Source organism: Saimiri boliviensis, chromosome 13 (assembly GCF_048565385.1).
Source record: "Saimiri boliviensis isolate mSaiBol1 chromosome 13, mSaiBol1.pri, whole genome shotgun sequence".
Lineage (NCBI taxonomy): Eukaryota > Metazoa > Chordata > Mammalia > Primates > Cebidae > Saimiri > Saimiri boliviensis.
Genome location: NC_133461.1, coordinates 98,557,811 through 98,583,190, shown reverse-complemented (window position 1 = coordinate 98,583,190; position 25,380 = coordinate 98,557,811). Strand labels below are relative to the sequence as shown.

The 25,380-nt window shown below is 49.2% G+C and overlaps 1 protein-coding gene across 2 annotated transcripts; it reads right to left on the bottom strand.

Moving 5' to 3' along the window:
* Nucleotides 1-9,442: 9,442 nt before the first annotated feature.
* On the bottom strand, nt 9,443-24,300 carry CHMP7 (charged multivesicular body protein 7). Of its 2 annotated transcripts, XM_003937171.3 has the most exons (10): nt 23,565-24,300; nt 21,175-21,346; nt 15,451-15,636; nt 13,987-14,120; nt 12,848-12,896; nt 12,483-12,602; nt 12,101-12,199; nt 11,814-11,874; nt 11,131-11,310; nt 9,443-10,915 (listed from the first exon to the last, which is right to left on the bottom strand). In XM_003937171.3, exons 1-10 carry the CDS (start codon nt 23,861-23,863, stop codon nt 10,854-10,856), a joined length of 1,362 nt encoding a protein of 453 aa, XP_003937220.1. In that variant the 5' UTR covers nt 23,864-24,300; the 3' UTR covers nt 9,443-10,853. The 2 variants fall into 2 exon arrangements, with proteins under 2 accessions (XP_003937220.1, XP_039316975.1); XM_039461041.2 differs by lacking the exon at nt 11,814-11,874 and having other exon boundaries at nt 23,565-23,964.
* Nucleotides 24,301-25,380: the final 1,080 nt, after the last annotated feature.

Here is a 25,380-nt window from a genome sequence, read left to right as displayed (position 1 = left end):
AGGTAGCGCTAGGAACGGGAGGGGCGTGTTCTTGTTAACCTATTGGGAGGGGGCGCAGCTGCCACCAACACAAACCGCTTTTCCCAGAGCGACACGACTAGCTTTCATATTTATGGCAAAACCGAGCCCCAGAAAGGTGAAATAATTTTACCCAACTTGCACAGATACTACATTCCAGAGTCTTACTTTGAGCCAAGATGGGTCTGATTCCAAGACGGCCTCTTTTCTTTTTTTTTTTCCCCCTCAATGTTGGCACAGTCTTCTAGGATCAATTAAATTCAAGAGACACTTTTGTTCTGCCCAACTTTTTCCACAAAGTGGCTGTACCTCCCTGAAATGATGGAACTAACCCACAACCCAGAAAGCAAGCCATGTCCCCACCTCTCTAGAGCTGGGTGTGTTCTTGAGGTGTTCAACAAATTCAGAGACAGATTCAGTAGAAACAAGCTCCAGGGGAAGGCTGTCCAGGAATTTAATTTCTACCAAACCCTCTTTGGGAAACTCAGAGGTTAAACAGGAAAATAGGTATCAGTGTCTATGTCTCCACCATGGGTGGAGGTTACCTAGAGATTCCTAGATAAACGGGGAAGGGAATCTACCCACACCTTTGAGTGCAAACAGAAGGTGAGGATAGAATGGTTCCCATTCGAAGCTGAGTAAATGCAACAAAACCAGCACAAAGAATGGGAAGAATTTCTACTGTTTAAAAAAAAAAAAAGGAAAGAAGGAGGCTGAGGCAGGAGAATCGCTTGAACTGGGGAGGCAGAGGTTGCAGTTAGCCAAGATCGTGCCACTGCACTCCAGCCTGGGGTACAGAGGGAGACTCCATGTCAAGAAGAGAAAGGAAAGGAAAAGAAAGAGAGAATGAAAGAAGGAAGGAAGGAAAGAAGGAAAGGAAGGAAGGGAAAAAAAATTAGCTGGGCGTGGTGGCAGGCACCTGTAGTCACAGCTATTCGGGAGGCTGAGGAAAAAGAATCGCTTGAACCCTGGAGGCAGAGATTGCTGTGAGCCCAGATCGCGCCACTGCACTCCAGCCTGAGCACCAGAGCGAGACTCTGTCTCAAAACAAACAATATTTCTGAGTTATGCTTTGACATTCACGTACCTTTCTGGAAAGCCACTGGAAGACACATTTCCCACAACCAAGAGATGAATCCAGATAAATGACTCACAAGCTAGTATAACCTGGCAGAAGAGGCCTTGTGCTGAATAATTCATTTACTTAAAACATTCAATTAATTTAAATAATCAGAGCAACAAAAGGGTATACAAATATTATCAATCTTGAAAGGAGGGCTATAGAATGTAAAAACAAAAGCAACTTTGTTATCACCATAAATTGGGATAGGAACCCCAGACTATATTTCAAAGTGTGGGGGGAGGGGAGAGGCATATAGCTGTGGTGAAGTCAGTAAACGATATTTTTTCCGAATAACTGCCAGAGGTTATGGAAATTGGTTAAGAAAGAAACATTGCCTACATAGAAAAATATAACTGGGGAGGGAGAGGAGGCCAGAAAAAAAAAAAATCAGTGATAGAAGTAACACCAAAGTGTTTCAAACAAACCAGAGGTAGGATAATTCAATTATATTACAAACATTAAAATGGATTCAAAAAGAGGCCGAGCGTGGTGGCTCATGCCTGTAATTCCAGCACTTTGGGAAGCCGAGACAGGAGGATCACTTGAGGTCAGGAGCTCAAGACCAGCCTGGCCGACATGGTGAACCCCTGGGCATGGTGGCGCATGTCTGTGATCCCAGCTACTCAGGAGGCTAAGGCACGAGAATTGCTTGAACCAGAGAGATGGAGGTTGCAGTGAGCTGAGATTGCACCACTGCCTTCCAGCCTTCGTGACAGAGTGAGACTCCGTCTCAAAGAAAAAAAAAAAAGGATTCAAAAAGCAAAACATTATTATATGTTCTCTACCCAACTCTCATCTAGAACAACTCTATGCAAATTCATGTAAGGATCTAAATAAAATTATCAACACACCACAAAGGGCTAAATGGAGAAGCACATTCACTTTAGGACTAGTCAAGGATATGTACCCATGCCCCTAGCATTTACCTTTTTCTAAGAGGTACTAGCAAAAAAAGCAAATTGACAAAAAGGCATAAAAACGGAAACGTTTCGACATTTGAGGATATCACCTTCTCATTTGCAGAATACATGTGGTGTTTGTGGGTTTTTGTTGTTGTTGTTGAGACAAAGTCTTTCTCCGTCACTCAGCCTGGAGTGCAGTGGCATGATCATAGCTCACTGTAACCTGGACTCCCTGCCTCAAGCCATCCTCTTGCCTCCTGTAGCTGGGACTATAGACACATGCCACCACACCAGACTAATTTTTGTATTTTCTGTAGAGACGAGGTCTCACTATGCTGCCTGGGCTGGTCTTGAACTCCTGGCTCAAGACATCCTCCCGCCTCAGCCTCCCAAAGTACCAGGATTACAGGCATGAGACACCACGCCCAACCTGTGATTTTTGTTGTTGTTGTTGTTTTAACCTTAGAAACCCAAGAAAATCAGCTAACAAACTCTTGTAAGCCAGAAGTAAAGACCATTCTGGAGCCAAGGCAGTGGGAGTGATAAAAGGGTAGAGAAAGAGATGGTGGAGAAAGGGCCAGAACTAGAGAGGGAAAGCAGGATAGAGGGGTGCGGAGCTACAGGGGCTGGTGGGGCGGGGGATGAGTCATCCTCCCTAGTTCCCCGCTCTACCTGATTGGCCGCTGTGTGTGCCACCCCAGCCAGGAGGGTCCCCCCCACCACACCTCCAAAGTCTCTGACTCTTCTGTTGTCCCTCAGTTCCTGGGAGACCTCAACCTCTCCAGAGTTCTAGCCTCTTCTTAAAGGGCCAGAGTCATGGGAACCCAGGCAGGGTGAGGGGTCTCCTGACAAAGATAAGACTTTTGCAAAAATTTGGACACTACCTCTAAATGCAGATTTATGGCAGCACTTAATCCCGGCACTTTGGGAGGCTCAGGCAGGGTGGATTAAGAGGTCAAGAGACGGAGACCATCCTGGCCAACATGGTGAAACCCCATCTCTACCAAAAACACAAAAAAAGCCGGGCGCAGTGGTGCACGCCTGTAGTCCCAGCTACTCGGGAGGCTGAGGCAGGAGAATCGCTTGACACCGGAAAACGGAAGTTGCAGTGAGCCGGGATCTCGCCACTGCACTCCAGCCTGATGAGAGAGCAAGACTCTGTCTCAAAAATAAAAAAAAAAAAGAGATAGAAAAAATACAAAATTATCTGGGCATGGTAGGGGGCACCTGTAATTCCAGCTACTCAGGGGGCTGAGGCAGAGAATTGCTTGAACCCAGGAGGTGGAGGTTGCAGTGAACCTAGATTGTGCCACCGCACTCCAGCCTGGGCTACAGAGTGAGACTCCATCCCAAAAAAAAAGAAAAGAAAAGAAATTTCCATTTAAAGACGTAAAGTTTATTCTCTGTAGGTTTATTGCTGAGTTAAAAATGAGGAAACTGAGGCCAGCACAAGAAAATTAGATGCGAATTTATTCAGCTCCCGGGCGAGGTTCTGTGGTCCCAGTGAGAGGGGCCAGGGAAGTCAAGCCCGACTCCCCTCAGGAGTGGGGTTTTATAAGGAGCAAAGACGTACCTTCCATTGGATTTGGAGAAACAGGATGTGGATGGGGTGAGCTGGTATTGGCAGGTAGGTAGGACTTCCGGTGAGCAGGCTAAGTGCTGAGTGCAGGGGGATTTCCAAGGGCAGGGCTAGGTGCCGGGCGCAGAGGGCGCAGAGGGGATTTCCGAGGCGGGCTAGGTGCCGGGCGCAGAGGTGATTTCCAAGGCGGGGCTAGCCTAGGTGCCGGGTGCAGAGGGGATTTCCAAGGGCGGGGCTAGGTGCCGGGCGCAGAGGGGATTTCCGAGGCGGGGCTAGGTGCCGGGCGCAGAGGGGATTTCCAAGGGCGGGGCTAGGTGCCGGGCGCAGAGGGGATTTCCGAGGCGGGGCTAGGTGCCGGGCGCAGAGGGGATTTCCAAGGGCGGGGCTAGGTGCCGGGCGCAGAGGGGATTTCCGAGGCGGGGCTAGGTGCCCGGCGCAGAGGGGATTTCCAAGGGCGGGGCTAGGTGCCGGGCGCAGAGGGGATTTCCGAGGCGGGACTAGGTGCCCGGCGCAGAGGGGATTTCCAAGGGCGGGGCTAGGTGCCGGGCGCAGAGGGGATTTCCGAGGCGGGGCTAGGTGCCGGGCGCAGAGGGGATTTCCGAGGGTGGGGCTAGGTGCCGGGCGCAGAGGGGATTTCTGAGGCGGGGCTAGGTGCCGGGCGCAGAGGGGATTTCCGAGGGCGGGGCTAGGTGCCGGGCGCAGAGGGGATTTCCGAGGCGGGGCTAGGTGCCGGGCGCAGAGGGGATTTCCGAGGCAGGGCTAGGTGCCGGGCGCAGAGGGGATTTCCAAGGCGGGGCTAGCCTAGGTGCCTGGCGCAGAGGGGATTTCCAAGGGCGGGGCTAGGTGCCGGGCGCAGAGGGGATTTCCAAGGGCGGGGCTAGGTGCCGGGCGCAGAGGAGATTTCCGAGGCGGGGCTAGGTGCCGGGCACAGAGGGGATTTCCAAGGGCGAGGCTAGGTGCTGGAGCAGAGGGGATTTCCGAGGCGGGACTAGGTGCCGGGCGCAGAGGGGATTTCCGAGGCGGGGCTAGGCTAGATGCCGGGGGCAGAAGGGATTTCTGAGGCAGGGCGAGGCTAGGTGCCGGGCGCAGAGGGGATTTCCGAGGCGGGCTAGGTGCCTGGCGCAGAGGGGATTTCCAAGGTGGAGCTAGATGAGGGGCATATTCTGATAACGTAATTTTCAAGCCGGGAGGGAGATGGGCGTCTTCAAACTCCCAGCGGGGCAACCGGCCTTACAAAAGATATGCAAATTTGGTAAAATATTTTACACATAAGTGAAAATTTTCACTTACCAAGTTAAAGTATACCATGTCGTTTGCTCTTTTCCAGTTTTACTATTATTTATTTGAGACAGACTCTTGCTTTGTCACTCACGCTGAAGTGCAGTGGAACAATCATGGCTCACTGCAGCCTCAACCTCATGGGCCCAAGTGATCCTCCCATCTCAGCCTCCTGAGTAGCTAGGACCATAGGGTCCGTACCACCATGCCTGGCTAATTGTTTAAGTTTGATAGAGATGAGGGTCTTTCTATGTTGCTCACCTTGCTTTGGAACTCCTGGACTCAAGCCATCCACCTGCCACAGCATCCCAGAGTGCTGGGATCACAGGCATGAGCCACTGCACCCGGCCCGTGGTGGTTTTAAATGTTAAACACAAGCAAAACTCCAAGGCCATAGAAAATGACATAATTACAGTAACTCATGCTCTGCGTCTTTGGTCTTTACAATTACTACACTGTCTTGGCTCATTCTGAATCTACTATTTAAACCCAGGAATACATATTATCATAAGGGTTGAAGATACAAACTGCAACCACAATGAGCTCTAGTGATTCCAAACCGCTAAGAGCTTACCTGCAAACTGAGCATGTGCGGGCAGCCCTCCCAGACGGTGAGTTCTCTGAATGAACTTCCAAGGGGAAGGGTTAGTAAAGGCTAGGGGATAGAAATGTGCCCACAAGCTCAGATAACCACAATAGTTATTTGGAACTTAGACCAATAAATCACCCACATTGTTTAGAATTGTCAGCACATGGTGACAATGAAAAGCAGGCTGGGTTCTCTTGTTTTTCTGTCCTCTGCAGACAATGCCTTCCTCTGTGCCTGCCCCTGGAACAGAGGGCTCCTGCCGCCTGGTTCTCAGCAGAACTCCGAGATGGCCATTCTCTTTCAGTTTCCATGACCCTACAGTTTTGGGTTTCTTTTTTTTCTTCCCCAGCCCCTCCTTTGGTTTTCTTTTCTGGCTCCTCCTCTCCTGCTCAGCCTCTAACAGCCGATATGCCTCAGGCTCCATCTCAAGTTGATCTTCAAGTTTGTCCCGCCCCAGGTTCTCACCATCTCGATATATGGCACCAGCACCCACCCACTTGTTCAAGCCCACAGGGTATTGATCACCCTTTAGTTCTCCCTTCCCACCCTACCGCCCTACCTTTAGCCTTCGGGAACCTGTGGGTTCTGTCTCCAATGTATACCTGGGAACTGGCCGCTCCTGACACCCGATTCCTGTCCTCGCTCCACGTAGGCAACCTTCTCTTACGGGCTGATGTCTCCCCGACCGCCTAAAGAAATCATCTGGTGGCCAGGCACGGTGGCTCACACCTGTAATCCCAGGACTTTGGGAGGCCGAGATGGGTGGATCAGGAGGTCAGGAGATCGAGATCATTCTGGCCAACATAGTGAAACCCTGTTTCTACTAATAATACAAACATTAGCTGAGTGTGGTGGCGCGCCTCTGTAATCCTGGCTACTCAGGAGGCTGAGGCAGGAGAACTGCTTGAACCTGGGAGGCAGAGGTTGCGGCGAGCCCAGATCACACCATTGCACTCCAGCCTGGGTAACAACAGTGAAACTTCGTCTCAAAAAAAAAAGCTTATCTTCCAAATGAAAGCACTGACCCGGGTTCGGGAAACACGGCCCCCACAGAAGGTACTTTGGGAGTTATTTTTTGGGAGTTTTTTTTTTTCTTCCTCCGTTTTTCGAGATGGGGTCTCAGTATGTTGCCCAGGCTGGTCTTGAACTTTTGGGTTCAAGTCATCTGTTCACCTTGGTCTCCCAAAGTGCTGGGACTACAGGTATCAGCCCCTGCACCTGGTCATGAGAATGTATTTCTGAGAGCCTGGTGCAGGAGTGGAAAGGAGTGATCTCTTTCTTCCCCATCATAAAGGGTCACAGCCAACACCCTTAAAATAAAAGACAGGTTAACAGGAGAAAAACATAACAAATTAACATGCATGAAGCAGGGGAGCCATATAAAAAATATGAACATACACAGAAAGGCCCACTAGTTGGCACTTAAATACTGTCTTCACTGGGGAAAGAGAAGTTGGAGGCTGTAAATGGATGGACCCAAGGACCTGATAGTAGTTTGTAGATGATTCTCTTTGGAGGCTGAATGGGACTGAAGGACAAACAATAGTTTGTGGACACGTCCTGGAAGGTGAGGGGTGGAAGGGCACTGTGAACCAAGGTTGTCTCATTGTACAGACACAGCCTTCCAGGTCTCTCTTGGACCTGCCCTCAGAAGAGAAGCTGCAAAGTCTGTCGGGGTATGGTATCCTAGGTGTAGCTGCTTTTTAAGTCTTTTCTTGGGTGATTAATCATTCCTGATTATTTAAAGAGATTCACAGGGAGAGGGTTTTAAGACAACCACATTTATTTTAGAAGTTTTCTCAGTCAGGTATGGGAACTTCCAGAAAAAGAGCTCCTCCTGGTGCTTTAGAAAAGAGAGAGAAAGGAGAGAGAGAAAGGAAGGAGAGAAAGAAAAAGCGAGCGAGAAAAGAAAGGGTCAGAGAGAAAGAGAGAGACTTTAGGTTGCTGCTTTAGTCAGCTTCTCAAATGCCACATTTTAGACCATCATTTCCTGAGCCTCAACACTTGTGTAACGAATTCCAGCTGGAAGTCAATAAACTTAATTCCCCCGTGAGCTCCATAGCCTTGGCCAGCTGCCTAAGATTCGGGGTCTTCCCCTACCCTTCTCGTGGCTCCTTCTGGTTCTCACATTCCAGAGTCTATGACCTTGCGTTGCTTCTGCACAGAAAGAGAAAAGAAGCCACAATTTCCCCAAACAGTAGCCACAACCATGTAAAAATGAGAAGACACCAAGACACTTCAAAAGAAAGGAGAGTCTCCAGGCTCGCCCACAAGCCTTAGAGCAGGGCTTTGCTAGGATTCCCTCAGAGTCAGCAGCTCCCAGGGGTCTCGTCTTCCTTCACAGCTCCAGCTCTTTTTGTTCTGATGGCCCGGATGGTATTTTCAGTAGATTGAGCCAGACCCTCGTGACCACTTCACAGAGGTCTGCTCAGCCTCGGGCTGTCACTTCAGGCAGGCAGTGAGAACTGCAGTTTAACCCTTTTGTCCCACTCACAACAGCATGTTGACTGCAGAGCCCACCCTGGCCCTAGAACTCAGGTTACACAACCCTTTTAGGCAGGCCCAGGAGATTCCCAGGCAGCACCTTCCCCTCACCCCCAAATATCCTCTTGCCCTTCTACCCACACCTCCTCTCTGCACACCATCACTATTCCCAAACTAGCAATGACGGGGACTCTCCAGCCACCCTCCCAGGCACGACATCTTCTCTTTGTGGCATGGTTGTGCCGCTCTGACTCCTACCAAGGCAGCAGCGATTCAAGAGAAGGAAGCAGCTGGCCAGGTGCCACAGCTCACACCTGTCAGCACTTTGAGAGGCTCAGGTGGGAGAGGGTCTGCTGAGGCCAGGAGTCTTGAGACCCCCATCTCTACCAAAATTAAGAAAATTAGCCAGGCACATCGGTAAAATCAGCTCCTCGGGAAGCTAAGGTGGGAGCTTGCTTGACCCCAGGTTGAGGCTGCAGTGAGCGACGATTTCATACTGCACTTCAGCCTGAGTGACAGAGCAAGATTCTGTCTAAAAAAAAAAAAAAAAAAAAACCTAAAAAAGAAAATTCTCAAGAATAAATCCCTATGTGGTGCTGACTCCTCAGGCCAGACTCTCAGCCCATTGCCCAATTGCCTGGCTGTTGGGAATCCCATGCTGGCAGCCGCAGCCTCCACCCCAAGTCCTGTAGATCACCCCTTGTTCTGAGCTCCAAGCACAGACTCAACAGCTTCTTACAGTTTCCTGTAGCACAGCAAACAATCTGTCTGGATCATTTAACAAGGATTCTTCAGTGGCTCAGGACAGCAAAAGAAAAAGTAACCTTAAGCCCCAGGTCCAGGCCACTTCCTTCCAGCATTAGGAATGGAACGTCAGGGGTTCCGGCCTCTCTTCTGTGGGGCCCGTCAGCTCCAGTCCCTCTCGCCCTTCTCATCAGGTCCTTTAGATTCTCCCAGGGCTTTGTGAACTGCTCTCACCACCTTTTCCTGGCTGGTTCACCTGCTGACTTACCTAGAGCCACAGACCCAGTGCTGCAACCAATAATCTGGCCTGTTCCTAATGCTGCCCTCAGCCTCAAAGCCCAACTCCCCGACGGGGCGTGGCAAACACCATCTCTGGAGGAGGCACTGAGAAATACCAGTGCCAGATTAAAGTACGGTACCGTCACATGGGCAGAAGACATTAGGCCACTTACAGATACAGAGCCCAGGCAACGGCAAACCGTAGCAATGGCACACTGCTAAAACCAAGGAGGCCGTTCAAAGAATGAGTCCTCCCCAGGAGAGCTCAGTGTGGGGGCCGCTTGGCCAGACCAGAGGCCACTGCAGCTCCAAGCTCACACGATCAGGCACTCCACATTCTCCTGTGGCCTTGAGACAGAGAACCAAAGTGTGTAGAAGCTGCGGGTGGCAAGGGGCAAGAAGGAACAAGACACTTGATACAACCTAAAGAGGAGACAGGACAAGTGTTCCAGTTTTTTCTTTTAATTATTTACCAGATAAAAAAAGAAAAAAAAATAGTGATTGTTTCTCTTCACCCCCAACATTTCCGTTTACCAAGGTCGAGTGGGAGAGAAATTCATTGAACAATGATTTGTGCTCCTGGCCTGGAGCAAATTCTTCTCCTCTGCCTTACGCCACCTCAGGCACCAGGGACAGGGCAAAGGGCTCCAGGCAGAAATCCTGGTGGCTGGGCAGCAGAGTGGCAGTGTGGCTGTCATCGTTTCTTCTCACCATTGCCAGAGCATTCAGACCCTTTCCTGTCTGTCCCCCCACCCCGCCCTGCCCGGTCCCTTGAGAGGCAGGAAGCGGGGACTGCAGGAGGCAGGACAGGTGCATGGGTGGCGCAGGCAGCTCCCAGCGGATCTGGCAGAGGGCACAGCCCCTGCTTCTATTGCACATCCTGGCTCAGCCCCGCTGCCCCGAGCAGTGGGCCACAAAGTGAAACGCTTTCCAAATTCAGAGAGCCCGGGGCTGCATGCCAGGCTCAAGGAGGGGAGGTGTGTCGTTGTGTGGCTTGTTCTGGTAGATACGTATTTTTAATTTAAGTTACTCTGTGATGGGGCCAAGGCAACAATTTCGCCTCTTTAGAAAAGCATGAGGGGTTTGGACATCTCAGGGTCCTGCAGTCACTGGGCTACTTCCCAAGTGAGTGCAGAAGGCGCGGAAGAAGCCTTTCCCCACCGGAGCACCTCGTGCTTCATCTGATGAGGAGGCAGCGCCCACCAGACATGCCAGCCCCTCCGTACTGTCACAACTCTGGGCCACCTGGGGAGACCTCTTTCCCTGAACACCTGGAGAATTCTGACAAATGACCCTAGAGGAAACCCTTTTATACTCTATATTCCTCCACAAAATAGCAGCTAAGTCCCCTCAAATCAAACTTGAAGTGTTTCATTCTCATTCTTCTCTTACCAGTGAAAATCAAGTGGGACAGGAATACGTTATTTAACTGACATTAGCGACAAGATAAACCCCTCAGAAAAACAGCGGGGGGAAAGGGGGAGCTGATTCGGATTTGGCAAAGCTGCAAATCTTTCCCCTTCATGGGCTGGAAACAAAGCTGGTGGGTGAAGACAAACCTAACTGTGCCAATGGCAAGAACTGCGGGCTAGGAAATGACAGGTCAGACACAGGACTGTATAAATCGTGGCACTAGAAAGATGAGAAGGCAGGTCCATGACACAGCTGGGAGCAAGCCTGTGGAGCATCCCTTCCAGAAATTCTATCTGTCCTGTAGTATTAGGAGCATCCAGATTAATCAGTGGCTCTCCTTCCTCCTCTTCCAAACACATTCTCAGAGTTTCTTGTTTAAATAACTATGTACACACTCAACAAGCCTGGTGTCTCCTTTACATGAGGGTCCTTCACTGGAGGGTCCTACAATGGCTTTAGAGTCGGTTCCAATTGCCTTCTCCGAGATTTACTGCTTGGGACCAAACCTGCAAGGCAAAGAAATGACTGAACACTATAACAGGAAAACCTCGAAGATGAAGGCATTCCAGGGTCTAAGGCACCGAGTCTCCATAGAAACAAACCCTCAACTCCCTACAGGGCTCTGGTACTCTGGCAAATTGAGAAACTGGGCTTGGGCCCACCGACTCTGTCAGCCAGAAGGCCACATGCCCGCCAGAGGCCTTGGAAAACAGCTCCATACCTCCCTCTGATAAGGACAGTTTCTCAAGTTCAGCTTCAAGTTCAGCATCTGAGATCCTAGGGTTAGGCACACTGTTGGTAAAATGCCTATCACGGCGGGTGTCAGGCAGATCCAAAGGTTCTTTGGTGGTATCCTGAAGGAGGATGTCCAATTCCTTCTCCAGTTCTTCACTGTCAAAATCTGGAAAGAAAAGACAACATAAAGACACATAAACTCCAGGGAGAAACACACTAATGAGTCCAGGACTGAGGTTACCAAAACCCAGCTGAGCTTCACAAAAGATGCCAGCCTCCTTGGAGCTTACAAACAATCCCAGGAGTCAGGAGACTGAGGGTAGCTTCAGGCAGAGATGTTTCTTCCACAGTCAGAGCTAAGTCCCCAAGGAGATGTATTCTGCTAACCCCACGGACCTGACCCTGATTCCCCTTGCCCTTGAAAGAGGATCATCCAGTTAGAAGCCGTGTGAACGAGGAATGCCGGAGCACAGATGGGTCAGAGCACGGCTGTCAAGGGGAAAATGGCAATTCCCTCTCTGCTCCCACAGAGGAGCCCCAGGGAGGGCAGGCTAGGGGAGGGCTGCCTGTACCTGGAAAAGCAAATCCACTGTCAAACCCATCACAGCACAGGGAAGCGAAGTCCTTTAGGACGAAAGGAAGAAAGAACGAACCACCTTGCCCACTCACCTAAGCCATTGGTTACCCCACCAGCCAGAGTCTGAGAAACTTCATCCTGGGTGTCACAGAGCTGTAAGAGACAAGGGCAAAGCCCTGAGCTGGGTGCGGTGGCTCTGAGCATCCCAGTCTGCTGGAAAATGTCTAGGGTTACAAAGCTATCTTGCCCCAAATGGGGAAAGCTTCTTCAAGTTCACAAGGTGACAAGTCAAGTTTGGTTAAAGAGGATGTACGATGAAGTCAAATCTGTCCTCCGTCACTTCCTTCTCTGTGTGTCCCTCCCCGGCCCCTTTCTGTACCTCTTGGATCTGATCCACGAGGCTCTCTGCCTTCTCCACTGTGACATCCTTCATGGAGAGTTTGAGTGCTCCTACCCCAGCCTGGTAGGCATTAAAGACCTATAGACAAGGCAAAGCTATCAGTGCAAGTGACAGACATTTGGCAAAATACATACAATATTGTTTCAACTCTAAAAGCAGCTTTGGGTTTTTTTTTTTTTTTTGGCAGCCAAGCTCGATTTACCCTATACACACTAAGGCCAAACCTTCTAACTGGAAAGGCAAAGGCAAGCCCAGACACATCCCGAAAGAACCCAGGGACCCTCCAAAGAGCAAAGCCGAAGCTGCAGGGGAGCAGCGCACGGAGACACCAGCCGGTGCTGGGGCAGAGGGGAGTGGCTACCATTTGGTCTGTCTGGGAGGCATAGATCCGGTCCAGGATGCCTTGAACAGTGTCCAGCTTGGCATGCAGGGCCTCGATGCGCTTCTCTGTCCGTTGCTTGGCCTTGAGAGACCTGAGTGCCTGGGGGCATGGAGACTCAGGTCAGTGCTGAACTGGGCAAGCCAAAGGGCATGAGGAAGACAGCCCTTCCCAGATGGTAAGGCTGACCCAGCCTTCTTCCCTCCCGTTTGTAAAATATGCCGTGGCGCCTGGGCCCGCTGCAGCCTGTCCCCTCAAGACCCCAGCAGGCTGCTCTCTGAACCGCTGGGCATCCCTCCAGGCCTGCCCAGGGCACCGCTATGGGGCTGGTAGAGACAAGAACTCACCAGCTGCTTCTTTCCTGCTCGGCATGCCCGGCGGGCTTCTTCTTTACACCTGGAAACCAAGGGACAGTTAAGATGACTGTGCCACAGGATGGGAGTGGCAGGGTCCCAAAGGGTCCCCGAGAGCAGCATTCAAAGGTGGTTTTAAATCTGAAGACTCAACCCACTCTACTCAGTAGCAAGAAGAATGATGCTGACAGCCAAAAACTCTTGCAGCAAGTCAGCTCGCAGGCTCAAGCAGGCTGACTGAGGGTAAGCTTTTTCAACCCTCAGGGACACAACACACAAACAGGGCACCTCATACACATCTTCCCCTTTTGGGGAGACGGGGAATGAACTGTTAATACCAACAATGGCCTCGTGCATATCCCTTTGCCCTCTGGCAAGGCGGGGGTTCCCAGCTGGAAGACAGAACAGATTCTGCTTCAATGCCTGTGTCCTCCTGTCAGAGTGTCTGTCTTTATCAGGGGATCCTTGACCAGTTACCCATGGGGAAGAGCACGGGAAGGGCTCCTCAGAAAGACCTCTGCGAAGGCAGGCATCTGTCTTGCCCATGGCTATATCCCCAGTCCCTAAGACAATGCCTGGCTCAATAAATAGTAGTTGATTGGACACTGGCAAGGAAGAGATAAACATACATTCACAATCATAGTTTGTGTGGGAAGAATTAAGACTCATGTTTTTGGCTGGGCGCAGTGGCCCACCCCAGTAATTCCAGGACTCTGGGAGACTGAGGTGGCAGGCTTGCTTGAGCTCAGGAGTATGAGACCAGCCTGGGCAACATAGTGAGATCCCACCATAACAACCAATTAAAAAATTAGCCAGGCACGGTGGTGAACACTTGTGGTCCCAGCTACTCAAAAGACTAAGGCAGGAAGACTGCTTGAGCCCAGGATTTTGAGACTGCAGTAAGCTAAGATTCCCACCACTATCTCAATTTAGGAGAAAAATAAAAGCCTCATTTTCCTCTTTTGTGATATTCTGTGTTTCCATGATTTCTGCATTGAACAGTGAGGGCTTTTGTAATTAGTTTTAAAAAAAAAAATCTACCTGTTTATTAAAAGCCCACATATACTAACATTCTGCCAGTTCTGGGGGCCAGCTTCAGTGGAGACGGGGCTCAGCTCAGGGGTAGAAGTTACCTCTCTGCTTCCTGGGATAAGGACTCCACTTTGCGTGAAAGAAGCTGTTCACTCTGCATCAGTTGGTACACCCCAACATCTACGTCGTTGACTGGGGAGACCTTGGCATGTGGCCCCCGAGCAAACTTCACAATCTGAGGGACAGGGACAAATTACTACTGCCATTCCCACAAAGGCTGAGAAATTCTCAAGCAGGAGTGCTGGTGGGCATGCAAGAACAGTGGGCCCCCCTTATCCATGGGGGAAGATATTCCAGTGAATGGGACCCCCCACAGATGCCTGAACCCTCGGAGAATACTAAACCCTATACATATAGCTATACACACATTCCTCCTTCACAATTTTTCCTGTAGAAGATTCATTCTTGGGCCAGGCATGATGGCTCATGCCTGTAATCTCAGTACTTTGGGAGGCTGAGACAGGCAGATCACAAGGTCAGGAGATCAAGACCATCCTGGCTAACACGGTGAAACCCCATCTCTACTAGAAATACAAAAAATTAGCCGGGTATGGTGGCATGTGCCAAAAATCCCAGCTACTCAGGAGGCTATGGCAGGAGAATCCCTTGAACCCAGGAGGCGGAGGTTGCCATGAGCTGAGATAGCCCCACTGCACTCCAGCCTGGGCAACAAGAGTGAGAGATTCCATCTCAAAAAAAAAAAAAAAAAAAGAAGACTATTTTTACTGTAGATCCTAGCAACCTCAGCAAATGATATTTTGCCTCCATATTTAGTCCAGAATGTCCATGTTTTCACTTACAGGAAGCAGCTGACAACTTCTGTTTCTACGTGTGGACTGCCAGCACCACCACTCATGCCCTTTGGGGCCATTATCAAGTGCAGTAGGCTGGGTGCAGTGGCTCACACCGGTAATTCCAGAACTTTGGGAGGCTGAGGCAAGTGGATCACTTGAGGTTAGGAGTCTGAGACCAGCCCGGCCAATTGGTGAAAACCCGTTTCTACTAAAAATACAAAAACTAGCCAGGCGCTGTGGTGCATGCCTGTAATCCCAGCTTCTTGAGAGGGTGAGGCAGGAGAATCACTTGAACCCGGGAGGTGGAGGGTGCAGTGAGCTGAGACTGCGCCACTACTGGGTGACAGAGCAGGACTCTGTCTCAAAAATAAAAAATAAAAAAAAGGACAATAAGGGTGGCTTAAACACAAGCACTGCAATGCCATGAGTCAATGTGATCAATGAAACAGGTCCTATGTGACTCAGGCGGGGAGATGCTGGACAAAGTGGGGACGCGAACCCAGATGGGACACTACGAGGTTCCATCACATTACTCAGAACAGTGCACAACTGAAATCTAGCGAACTGTTTATGTTTGGAATTTTCCACTTATTATTTTTGGATTGTGGTTGACTGCAGGTCACTGAAACTGCAGAAAGCAAAATCTCGGGTGAGGGGTCGCTACTATACAATCACCACTGAGTCAGTGAATGAACAGATGAGCCTCCATACCTTCTCCCCGTTCTGCTCAAGGACTGTGACCCTCTTCTCCTTCTGCAGCTGCAGCAACACCAAGTAGAAGGTCCTCTCATCTGGGCAGGAGTTAGCACAGAGGGTGCTGAGCTCTGACAGGGCCACCACGGGGTGGGAGGAGAGGGGCGAGTTCTGATACAGACGATATACCTCCTCGGCCTTTTCCTGCAGGAAAGGCAACATGGGCTGACGGGCCCTGGCCACTGCCACGAGATGCAGGGACCCTGACCCTGAGCTTTAAAACCATGATCACAGCTGGGCGCGGTGGCTCACACTTGTAATCACAGCACTTTGGGAGGCTGAGGCGGGTGGATTATGAGGTTAGGAGTTCAAGACCAGCCTGGCCAATATGGTGAAGCCCATCTCTACTAAAAATAAAAATTAGCTGGGCATAGTGGTGCGTGCCTGTAATCCCAGCTACTCCAGAGGCTGAGGCAGAAGAATCGCTTGAACACGGAAGGGGGAGGTTGCAGTGAGCCGAGATTGCACCACTGCACTCCAGCCTGGGCAACAGAGCGAGACTCCATCTCTAACAAAAAAGCCATGATCAAACAAGGCAAGAGCTTGGGAATCCCAACCCCATCCTCCCCATAGTAGCAGCTTTTTAAAAAGGAAGGATCTGTGTTTTAAGCCTTGGAGAAAAGTTTGGTGAATTCACATAAAACGGGGCACATGAGAACTAGGAGCCAGCTCTGTGTCGCAGTCCCATTGGGGATTTTACACTCCTGCCTCTCCCTGACCTGTGGTTTCCCAAGGGAAGAATGAGGAAGTGAGGTGAAGAAGAAAAGCTGTGAATGAGAGCTGAGGCGTGATTTCCAGCCCAGCCTAGGTGACCCTGGACCAGTAACAGCCTCACTAGTCCTCAGTATCACTCTCTGAAGAGGGTGGAAATGATATCTAAGTCCCTTACAATTGCAGTATCTCCATTTTCCTGCCAGTTGGCTATACTGCAAACATGAACATGACTGAGTCTGTAAAAAGTCTTAAGGGAAAAGGGCTGGGCGTGGTGGCTCATGCCTGTAATCGCAGCACTTTGGGAGGCTGAGGCAGGTGGATTACCTGAGGTCAGGACTTTGAGACCAGCCTGGCCAACATGGCAAAACCCCATCTGTACTAAAAATGCAAAAAAATTTAGCTGGGTATGGTGGCGGGTGCCTGCAATCCCAGCTACTTGGGAGGTTGAGGCAGGAGAATTGCTTGAACTCGGGAGGCGGAGCTTGCAGTGAGCCAAGATTGCACCATTGCACTCCAGCCTGGACAACAAGAGCAACACTCCATCTCAAAAACAAAAACAAAACAAATAAAAGTACATGACAAACAGATGGGATAGGATTTCTGACAAGACTAAGTAAGAAATATAAGTTCCAAGAAACAATGTCACTATGCTGCTCATACATGGAAATTACTACCAGAAACAAGACTTACTGAGGTGTGCATGGGACGCTATGAAAATACAGGGCAGGAATGCCTGGGGACTCAGGGCTTCTTGAAAAAGGAAAGTTGAGCAGATTTCTGAAGAGTGAGCAAGTTGCTAGTTGAAGGGGTGAAAGGGGGATCTCAGGAAGAGAGAGGAACATGAGCACAGAAGGGCGAGTCTATGCAGTACGTGTGTACAAATGCAGAGGGGAAAGGGGAGGAGAAGCACTCCTGTATTATGGACAGTGTAGTACCTTATGATGACCCTTTATTCTGTAGATGGCGGGAGGTCACTGAAGGGAACTGGCAGGGCCAGATGAACAGAAAGCTCACTGCCAACTGGGAGAGGATGGATTGTAGAGTCAGGAAAAGAGGCAAGGAGACCATTTACACCGAGGTTATGTGGGGCTGAACAAGGCTATTTGAGTAATAAGTACAGAAAGAGGAGGGGGGAGCCAAACAGAATTCAGAAGATAAAACTGGTTACTGGATACAGAGTTGGAGGAGAGGGTCGAGTGTGAAGTCACTATGAATTGCGTGAATGCTGGATGTGATGCTATCAATAGAAGAAATACAGGAGGAAAAGCCTATTTTAAAGAAAAGACAAAATATCCCATCTTAGATGGAATGTTTTAGGATGTCTGAGAGATATCCAAGAAGATACATACAACATGTAAGTGGATACACAAATCTGAAACTCAACGGAGACAGCAGGACAGTGCTCCCATGCTGGAAGTCCTCAGCATACCTACGGCAATTAAGATCCCGAGGACACTCAGGAAGGAAAGTGATAAGCACAAGGAAGACCACTGCTTACGAAGTGAAGGAACCCACAGAAGAGAGCCGGAAGGAATGCTTTGGGGGAACCAAAGAGAACTTGCAGCATCGTGTAAACGAATTCAAGGAAACCAGACATTTTAAGCAGCAACTCATCAACAGTGTCAAAGGATGCAAAAGAGCCTGGTAAGACACAGACGTCAAGTTTTCACTGACTCGACTGCCCCACCAGATACTCAGCTTCTGCAGTAACGGCACCGTAACCACACACAAATGAATTCATGTCATATAACCTCAAGAAAAGGCACTGACACAACTGGCTGTCCATTTGGAAGAAAACTGAGCTTTTCCTTACCACATACACAAAAATTAGTATTGAAGTAAGGAAATATAAACAGAAAAAATTAAAGTACAAAGTAATTCAGAGGAAACATAAACGAGTATCTACCTAAGCTTAAGGCAGAAGATGACTTCCTCAACAAGGCCCGAAATTCAGTAGCCATATAGAAAAGTTTGAGAGAACTGAATAGCAAACCTTCTACATGGTAAAAGACATCATGAATAAAAATCAAGCAAGCAACAGACTGGAAAACAATATTTACATCCTTACTACTAAATACAGTATATGTATCTATTTCTAATACATACAGAATACAGAGTAACATAAAAGATAACATAATACAAAAACAGGCAAAGGATATAAACAGACAATTCACAGAAAGGGATATGTAAATGGCTAGTACATAGGTGGAAAAAATGCTCAATTCACAAACAGGACATATCATTTTTTCCCATTAAATTGGCAAGATTTAAAATACTGATGTCATCCAGTGCCAACAAGGATCTGGAGAGACCAGACTCCCTAATATAGTCTTGATGAAAGTACAATTTAGCACTCACTTTTGAAAAGTTGCTTGACAATTTCTGTTAAAATTTAAAAGGCATATATGCATTTCCAGAAATCAATTCCATAAAGATAACAGAAGTATATAGATGTCTGCACAAGCAGCACTTTTTTTGTGACGGAAAAATGGAGAGAGAAATTGGAATGACTTAAGTGTCCATCTGTGGAGCACCTGTTGCATGAATTGTGGCACGTCGACAGACGATCATGAGGGCATCAAACAGAATCAAGTCAATCTCTGCTGCGTAGGCCCTGGAAAGAGGTGCCTGATATAATGCAGTGGAAAGAAAACAAAGCAGGTTGCCCACCCCTTCCATTTCTAGAAAAAAATGGAGTGATGTGTCCACATGTGTCTGTGTGTCTATATTCATTCACCCAACAGATATTTATCAACTGTCTACCAGGTACCAGGTACTGCTCCCAGGGTCCCAGGGCCCACGGCACTGCTCCCTTCTAGTAGGAGGAGACAGATGAGAAACAGGCAAGTAAGATTTTCCGAAGAACTAGAGTTGACATGGCCAGGAAGGAAACACAGTCTGTAAACAGACACTCTCACACAAATGGGAAGACAGTACCAAAAGAGAGAGAAGCTGGATGAATAGAAAGGAAACTTTCATTTCTTTGTATTTTTTTTTTAAATAAGAAAATCACAGACAATTTTGGCCTTTTTGTATTTTTTTCAGTACCACCTGAAAGTAAAAACTTGCTGGCTGTTTTCTCTGTCTGGACTTGGGAAAATCGATTTACCTCAAGAGCAGGCTTTCTTTGTTTGCCAGTGCAAGCCTCATCTGTGGGGATCCAGGGGTCTACCTCTCCTCTGCTCCAGGCTGGAGGACATGTGAGATAAGAGAAAGATGGCAGAGAGGGCCTGAGCTCGGCCCAGAGCCACCCGAATCATCCTGCAGTCTGTGTGGGGACCCTGACTGAGCCCTGGAGACCAAAGCACCAGGCAGGGGAATAACCACACGGGTGTGGGGAGGGAGTGTCAATGGAGCAGAGGGGCTGCCCCTGAAGAAAATGTGGGCTGCTCAGTCCAAAATCCTGGGGCACAGGAAAAGACTGGCAGCAGAGTGGGCTGGAGTCTCTCAAGGTGAGGAGAAATGGGTGGTTCTCTTGGGGGGAGGGGTGGGGATTCTGGGCTGGCTGCAGCTGTGTGAAGCCTCTAGGGCTATGCAAGGGCCCTGAGGTCAGGCTTGGTCTGTGAACTTCAAAAGTAACTACTCTCTGCAATGTACTTTTGCCGCCCAATGCTCAGCCGACTTTGTAGACACACACACACACACACACACACACACACACACTCTCTCTCTCTCTCTCTCTCTCTGTCTCTCTCTCTGTCTCTCTCTCTCTCTCTCTCTCTCTCTCTCTCTGTCTCTCTATCAAAGGCTCCTATCACCTCATCCACAGCAATCTGGGTGGAGTAGGTCGTTGATGCAGGTCTGCACTGGGTGATCGAGTGAATGGGCGATGAGGAAGTGGTGACAGGAAGGTCGGCTGAGAAGGAAACAGCAGTCACTAGGCAGGGCCCGGGTACCACAACACTGACAATCTGTGTTGGGAAATGCATGAGTGGGTTTGGGTTTAGAGGCTGAGAAAGAGACAGAATATACCGGGCAAAAGGCCAGCAGATGGGACAAAGGGACAAGAGGGGCAGGGCAGACCCAGAGCAGACGAGGGGCAGAGGAAGGACACTACTCTCTGAGCACAGAAGGAGGTGGGTTCTGAGGAGGTTAGGCCTGGGGTGGGAGGACAGAAAATGGAAGGCCAGCTCAGGAATCCTGAGACTACTTTCTCCGGGAAGTGCCTGCAGAGACGAAGGACAATGGACAGATAAAGCATGTGAGGGGACAGAGAGAAAGAAAAATGAGGCTGTGGCGTGGCTCCGAGGGCCTCCCACAGCCGGGGGCCATGAAGGGGACTTGAGTCTGGATTTTCTCCAGCAGGGGTGGCAGGCCCCATGCAGCTGATCTAGGGCTATGGATTTGCTGGAGTTTCCTGGTGTGGGCCTACAGAGATGCAAAGGAGCTGAGGGTGTTGCTGAGGAAGGCAGTGGAGCAATGAGCCATGCGATCCAGGCCGTGGGAAAGGCAGGCCAGGGGGCGGCGGACTGATCAGGAGTCTATGACGGGACCATGGCCCCAGTGGCCTCTTCGAGGCAGAAGAGCATGCACAGCAGAAGGCAGGCCATCAGAAAGCTGGGACGGGAAAGGGCACCGGCAGAAAGTCGGGAAGCGGAGCTCAGTGGGCCAGTTTAGAGGCAGCGATGGTTAAAGCCACAAGGTCCTCGGGAATCCTGAGAGACTCTTGTCAGTAAACTACAGAAGGCAAATCATTTCCTAAACTGCTGCTTAACATTAATCCCTACAGATACTAGAAAATAATCCACTGTTAGTTACTGACAACTCCCAAAGGCTAATCCTTGAAATGTAAAGTCCCGCTAACAAATATATACAAAGTGCAAGTACAAGGGAGGGCAGATAAACTCAGTTATCAACGCAGGCACCATGTCAAAAAAGACAGTCTTTTTCTAAAAACGCACACAAGGGATGCGGAGGATGCCGCAATCACATCAAGTGACACCCAGACACCCCCTTCTGCGTACCCACCTTCAGCAGCTCCACAGCCACAAGGACCTCCTCAGCTGGAACCTTATTATCTCCCAGCATGTTGGAAAGAGTCCACTTGAGAGGCTTCAGCAGGAAGACCCCGACCCCCCAGGAGATCCAGCTGCTGTCTACACTGGCCATGAAGTCTGACTCCCGCTGCAGCTCCCCTCGACTGCAGGGAAAGGAAAAGAAGGGGGTGTAGTAGCACTTAAGGCAAGGTCCCATTCCAGTCCCCAGCTCTCCCTCTTTACCCCAAAAAAGGAATTTTATCATCATCATCATCATCATCACTGGTATTCATTAGGCACCTATGCTGTGCCAACTACTATAAGCTGCACTGTTTCTATTCCAGCTCTAAGCCTCACAACACCTCTGCATGGGAGGTGCTGTTATGAGCACTTCAACTAATGAGAAACCTGAGGGACTCAGAAGGTTAAGGAGAGACCAAGACTACATCATGATGGGTCTGGAACCGAAAGACAAGTGCTCCACGAAGACAACGGAAACTCAGGAGGCTTCTGGGCCCTCGCTGAGATTTCCTTTTACAAATGGAGCTCAGAACAATAAAATGAAAATAAATCACTGTCAAGTGCAAGACATAAGGAAGAAAACACAGATGTACAGAGAAAGAGTTCCTGCTCTTCCAAAGCTAGGGTGGGGAGAAGATGTAAGATCTAAGTATTTCGTGGTACTGGTAACAGTAATAGCAGCTCAATTTATTAAATGCTTCCCGCGGGCCAGTCACTATGCTAAGGAGTATCTCTTCAAATCCGCACAATAAACATAGGTACAATTATCATCATTTTAGAATTTTCAAACTGAGGCTTTAAGATGACATAAAATTTGTGGAGGGCCACATAATCTAGCCAATGGCAGAGCCAGGATTCAGGCCTAGGCTGGCTGGCCCTCAAGCAAAGCTGTTAACTATGAGGTTGGTGCAAAAGTAATTGTGGTTTTTGCCATTACTTTTAATACTACCACTATGCCATGTTGTCTCTGTGGAGAAATATCACCCTCAGAAATTCTCCAGGACCAAGGTAAGCACCAGGAAGCTTCAGTGGAGGACCAGCAGTCAGGAGAGGGGTCTAATACCATGGAGGTATTCAAGGGTCTGGACTGGAAGTGAAAGATCATCACCTCTCTACAATAAGGAGGCCCATTCTGGTCTCATCCCTCACTGACTACTTAAACTACTGTTTCTCCTGTTCCCTACTTCAGGAATGGACTAAAACTGTTTCCACCGTACGTGTTCTCAGAAAGTCTTGTCAGGTGCAGTGGCTCAACGCCTGTAACCCTAACACTTTGGGAGGCCGAGGTGGGAGGATCTCTTGAATCCAGGAGTTCAAGACCATTCTGGGCAATATCAGTGTCAGCCAATGGAAAGGTACTGGGAACAAAAGTAGGGAAGAGAGATCTCATAATCAGAAAGAGCAGCAAGCTAAACCAAACCAAACCAAACCAAACCAAACCATCAGAGTTGACCTTCTCCTTCCTTCACTGAGAGAGGTATCATGCTAGGCGGGTCTCAGAATAATACGTACACCGAAGTGCAAATGACTTATCCAAAGACCAGGGATCCACTCCAGGTGTAACGTCTAGCTAGCTGTGTGATGCTGAGTGAGTCACGTGATCTCTCTCAAACTCAGTTTCCTCTTCTGTCTGCTGAGGTTAACTCTATCACCTCATCACAAAACAGCTGAGAGGGTCAAATGGTGCATGCAAAGTGTCTCCACGCTGGGAAGTACTGTACATCTATTAGTTATTAATGTTACCCCTCAGATACCTCCAGAACACTGCACCTGTTGCACACCTATCTCCTACAGACCTTTTAAAGTCACTCAGTTACTCAGCAAAGCTCTCATTCTCCTTCACGTCTTCTCTGCTCCAAAAAGCCTGTGCCAAGGACAAGCCAGGATAGGCCAGATGCATGAGCTGTGCCAGGGGTTGCTGGCAAGATGCCTACAGAACTCTTCCCCGTGAATGCCTGCTTTTCAGCTCTGACCTTCCCTAGGCTAATAAATCCTATCTCTTAGACCTTCTGCTCCACGGGCCATTCAAATGTGGAGGCCCTTACGAAATAACTACGTAAGGGGACCTCAGTCCAGACAAATCACTGTCACCTCTGTTAGGCTAGCTTCTCTGGAACTCATCTAATCTATCCCCGCCCCCCAATCACCCCAGACCCCCTCTTCCTCTCCTTCCAAGCCTCCCTAGCCCAGCCTCCTTAGTTTCCTTCTTATTTTCCTTCTTCGCCTTCTCAACACACACTGGATGCCCTCTCTGGGCCAGACAGTGGGCTGGGCGCAATGCGCTGTGCTGAGAACAGGACAAGGGCCCGGCCCTCGGGGAGCTGCCCCCGCCCGCCCTCGCGGTCCCGGCCCGCCCCTTACCGCAGCAGGTCCTGCAGCACCGTGGCCAGCCCCAGCGGGACGCTCCCCTTGCGCTGAAAGGCCTCCTGCAAGTCCCGCAGACGCAGGCGCACCACCCCCTGGCGGCGGCTGTGGCTCAGCACCAACGGTGCCCAGAAGCCCATCTTGCTGTCCCAGTCGGTGCTGTTCACCTCGCGACTCCTCTTGAAGGCGGAGAACAGGAAGGACATGCGCTCCTCGTCCTCCTCCCATTCGGGGGGCAGTAGGCCCGCCGGGTCTCCCCCGGTAGGGGCCTCGGCCTCCCGCTCCGGGGACCACATCGGAACCCCAGCCCCGGTAAGGCTCCGAACACAAGCCTGGCCCTGGTCCCCTTCCGCCCTAGTTCCCTGCCGGCTTCCGTTCCTTGACCACCTCCTTCCCGTTCACACGTCACCGCCGCCCCCGGCGTGAAATAAGTTCTGTAAGTGTTCAAGGCGCATGCGTTGCGCTGCGTTCCGTAGGCCTGCAGGCGGGATGATAACGTTGTTTCAGGGAGACACCGAGGGTTTGCGCCGACCCCTCCTCCCTCGGTCTTTGTGAAGAAAGCAGGGCTTCGCGCCTGCGCGGCAGGTAGCTGCGCCTTACGTCCCTTCGAGTCTAGAGTTTGGCAAAGCGTTCCACAGCGGCTTCTGACTTGTGGCTTCGGAGAGTGGGATTGGGGCGTCGCCGCAGAGGGGCGCCAGTGGTGCCTGGACCAGCCGGATGGATCCCGGGATCTCTGTATAGAGGGAAATTTGTATCAATGAATACACAAATCAGAAAAGAAGAAAGATCTAAAATAATCTAAGATGCCACCTTGGGAAACTAGAAGAACAAGTTAAATTCAAAGTAAATGGAAGAGAAAAAAATAATAAAAAGCAGAAATCAATGAAATTGAAAACAAAATGAAAAGAATATCAACAAAATCTAAAGCTGATTTTTTTGGGAAAGGTCAGTGAAATTGATAAACCTCTAGCCTGGCTAGCAAAGAGAAAAAAATAGTCAATATCAGAAATGAAATAAGAGACATTACATTACTACAGACCTCATGGACATGAAAACGATAGTAAAGGAATACTATGAGTAACTGTCCACAAATTTGATAACCTAGACATGATGGACACATTTCTTGAAAGCACACTCTGTCAAAACACTTAAGAGGAAACAGACCACCTAATATGTTTATATCTAATTAATTGAATCAGTAATTAATAACATCCAAACAGAAAGCGTTGAGCCCAGATTGTTACACTGATAAGTTCTACCAAATATTTAAAAAACAAGTTGTACCAATTCTGTGCCATCTTATTTATAAGATAGAAACAAAGGGAATACTTCCCGACTCATCCTATGAGACAAAGATTACCCTAATGTCAAAACCACACAAAGGCATTACAAGAAAGAAAAAACACAAAATATTTGTTGTGAATATAGGTGCAAAAATCCTCAATCGAATATTAGCAAATTGAAATCCACAATGTATCAAAACAACTGCACGCCATGATAAAGTGGAATTTATTATAGCTAGGCAAGGCTAGTTCAATGTTCAAAAATCAATTAATATAATCCCATAGGCTAAAGAAAAATTACGTGATCATACCGCTAGATGCAGAAAAAGCATTTGACAAAATCCAACACCAGTTCATGATAAAAAGTTTCAGCACTCTAGGAATAGAGGGACACATTTTCAACCTGATAAAGACCATAAACAAGTACCTTACAGCTAATGTAAGAATTAATGGTGAGAACTTAGATGCTTTTCTACTTGTATCAGGAATAACACAAAACTATTAGCTCACACCATTCCTAGTCAACACTG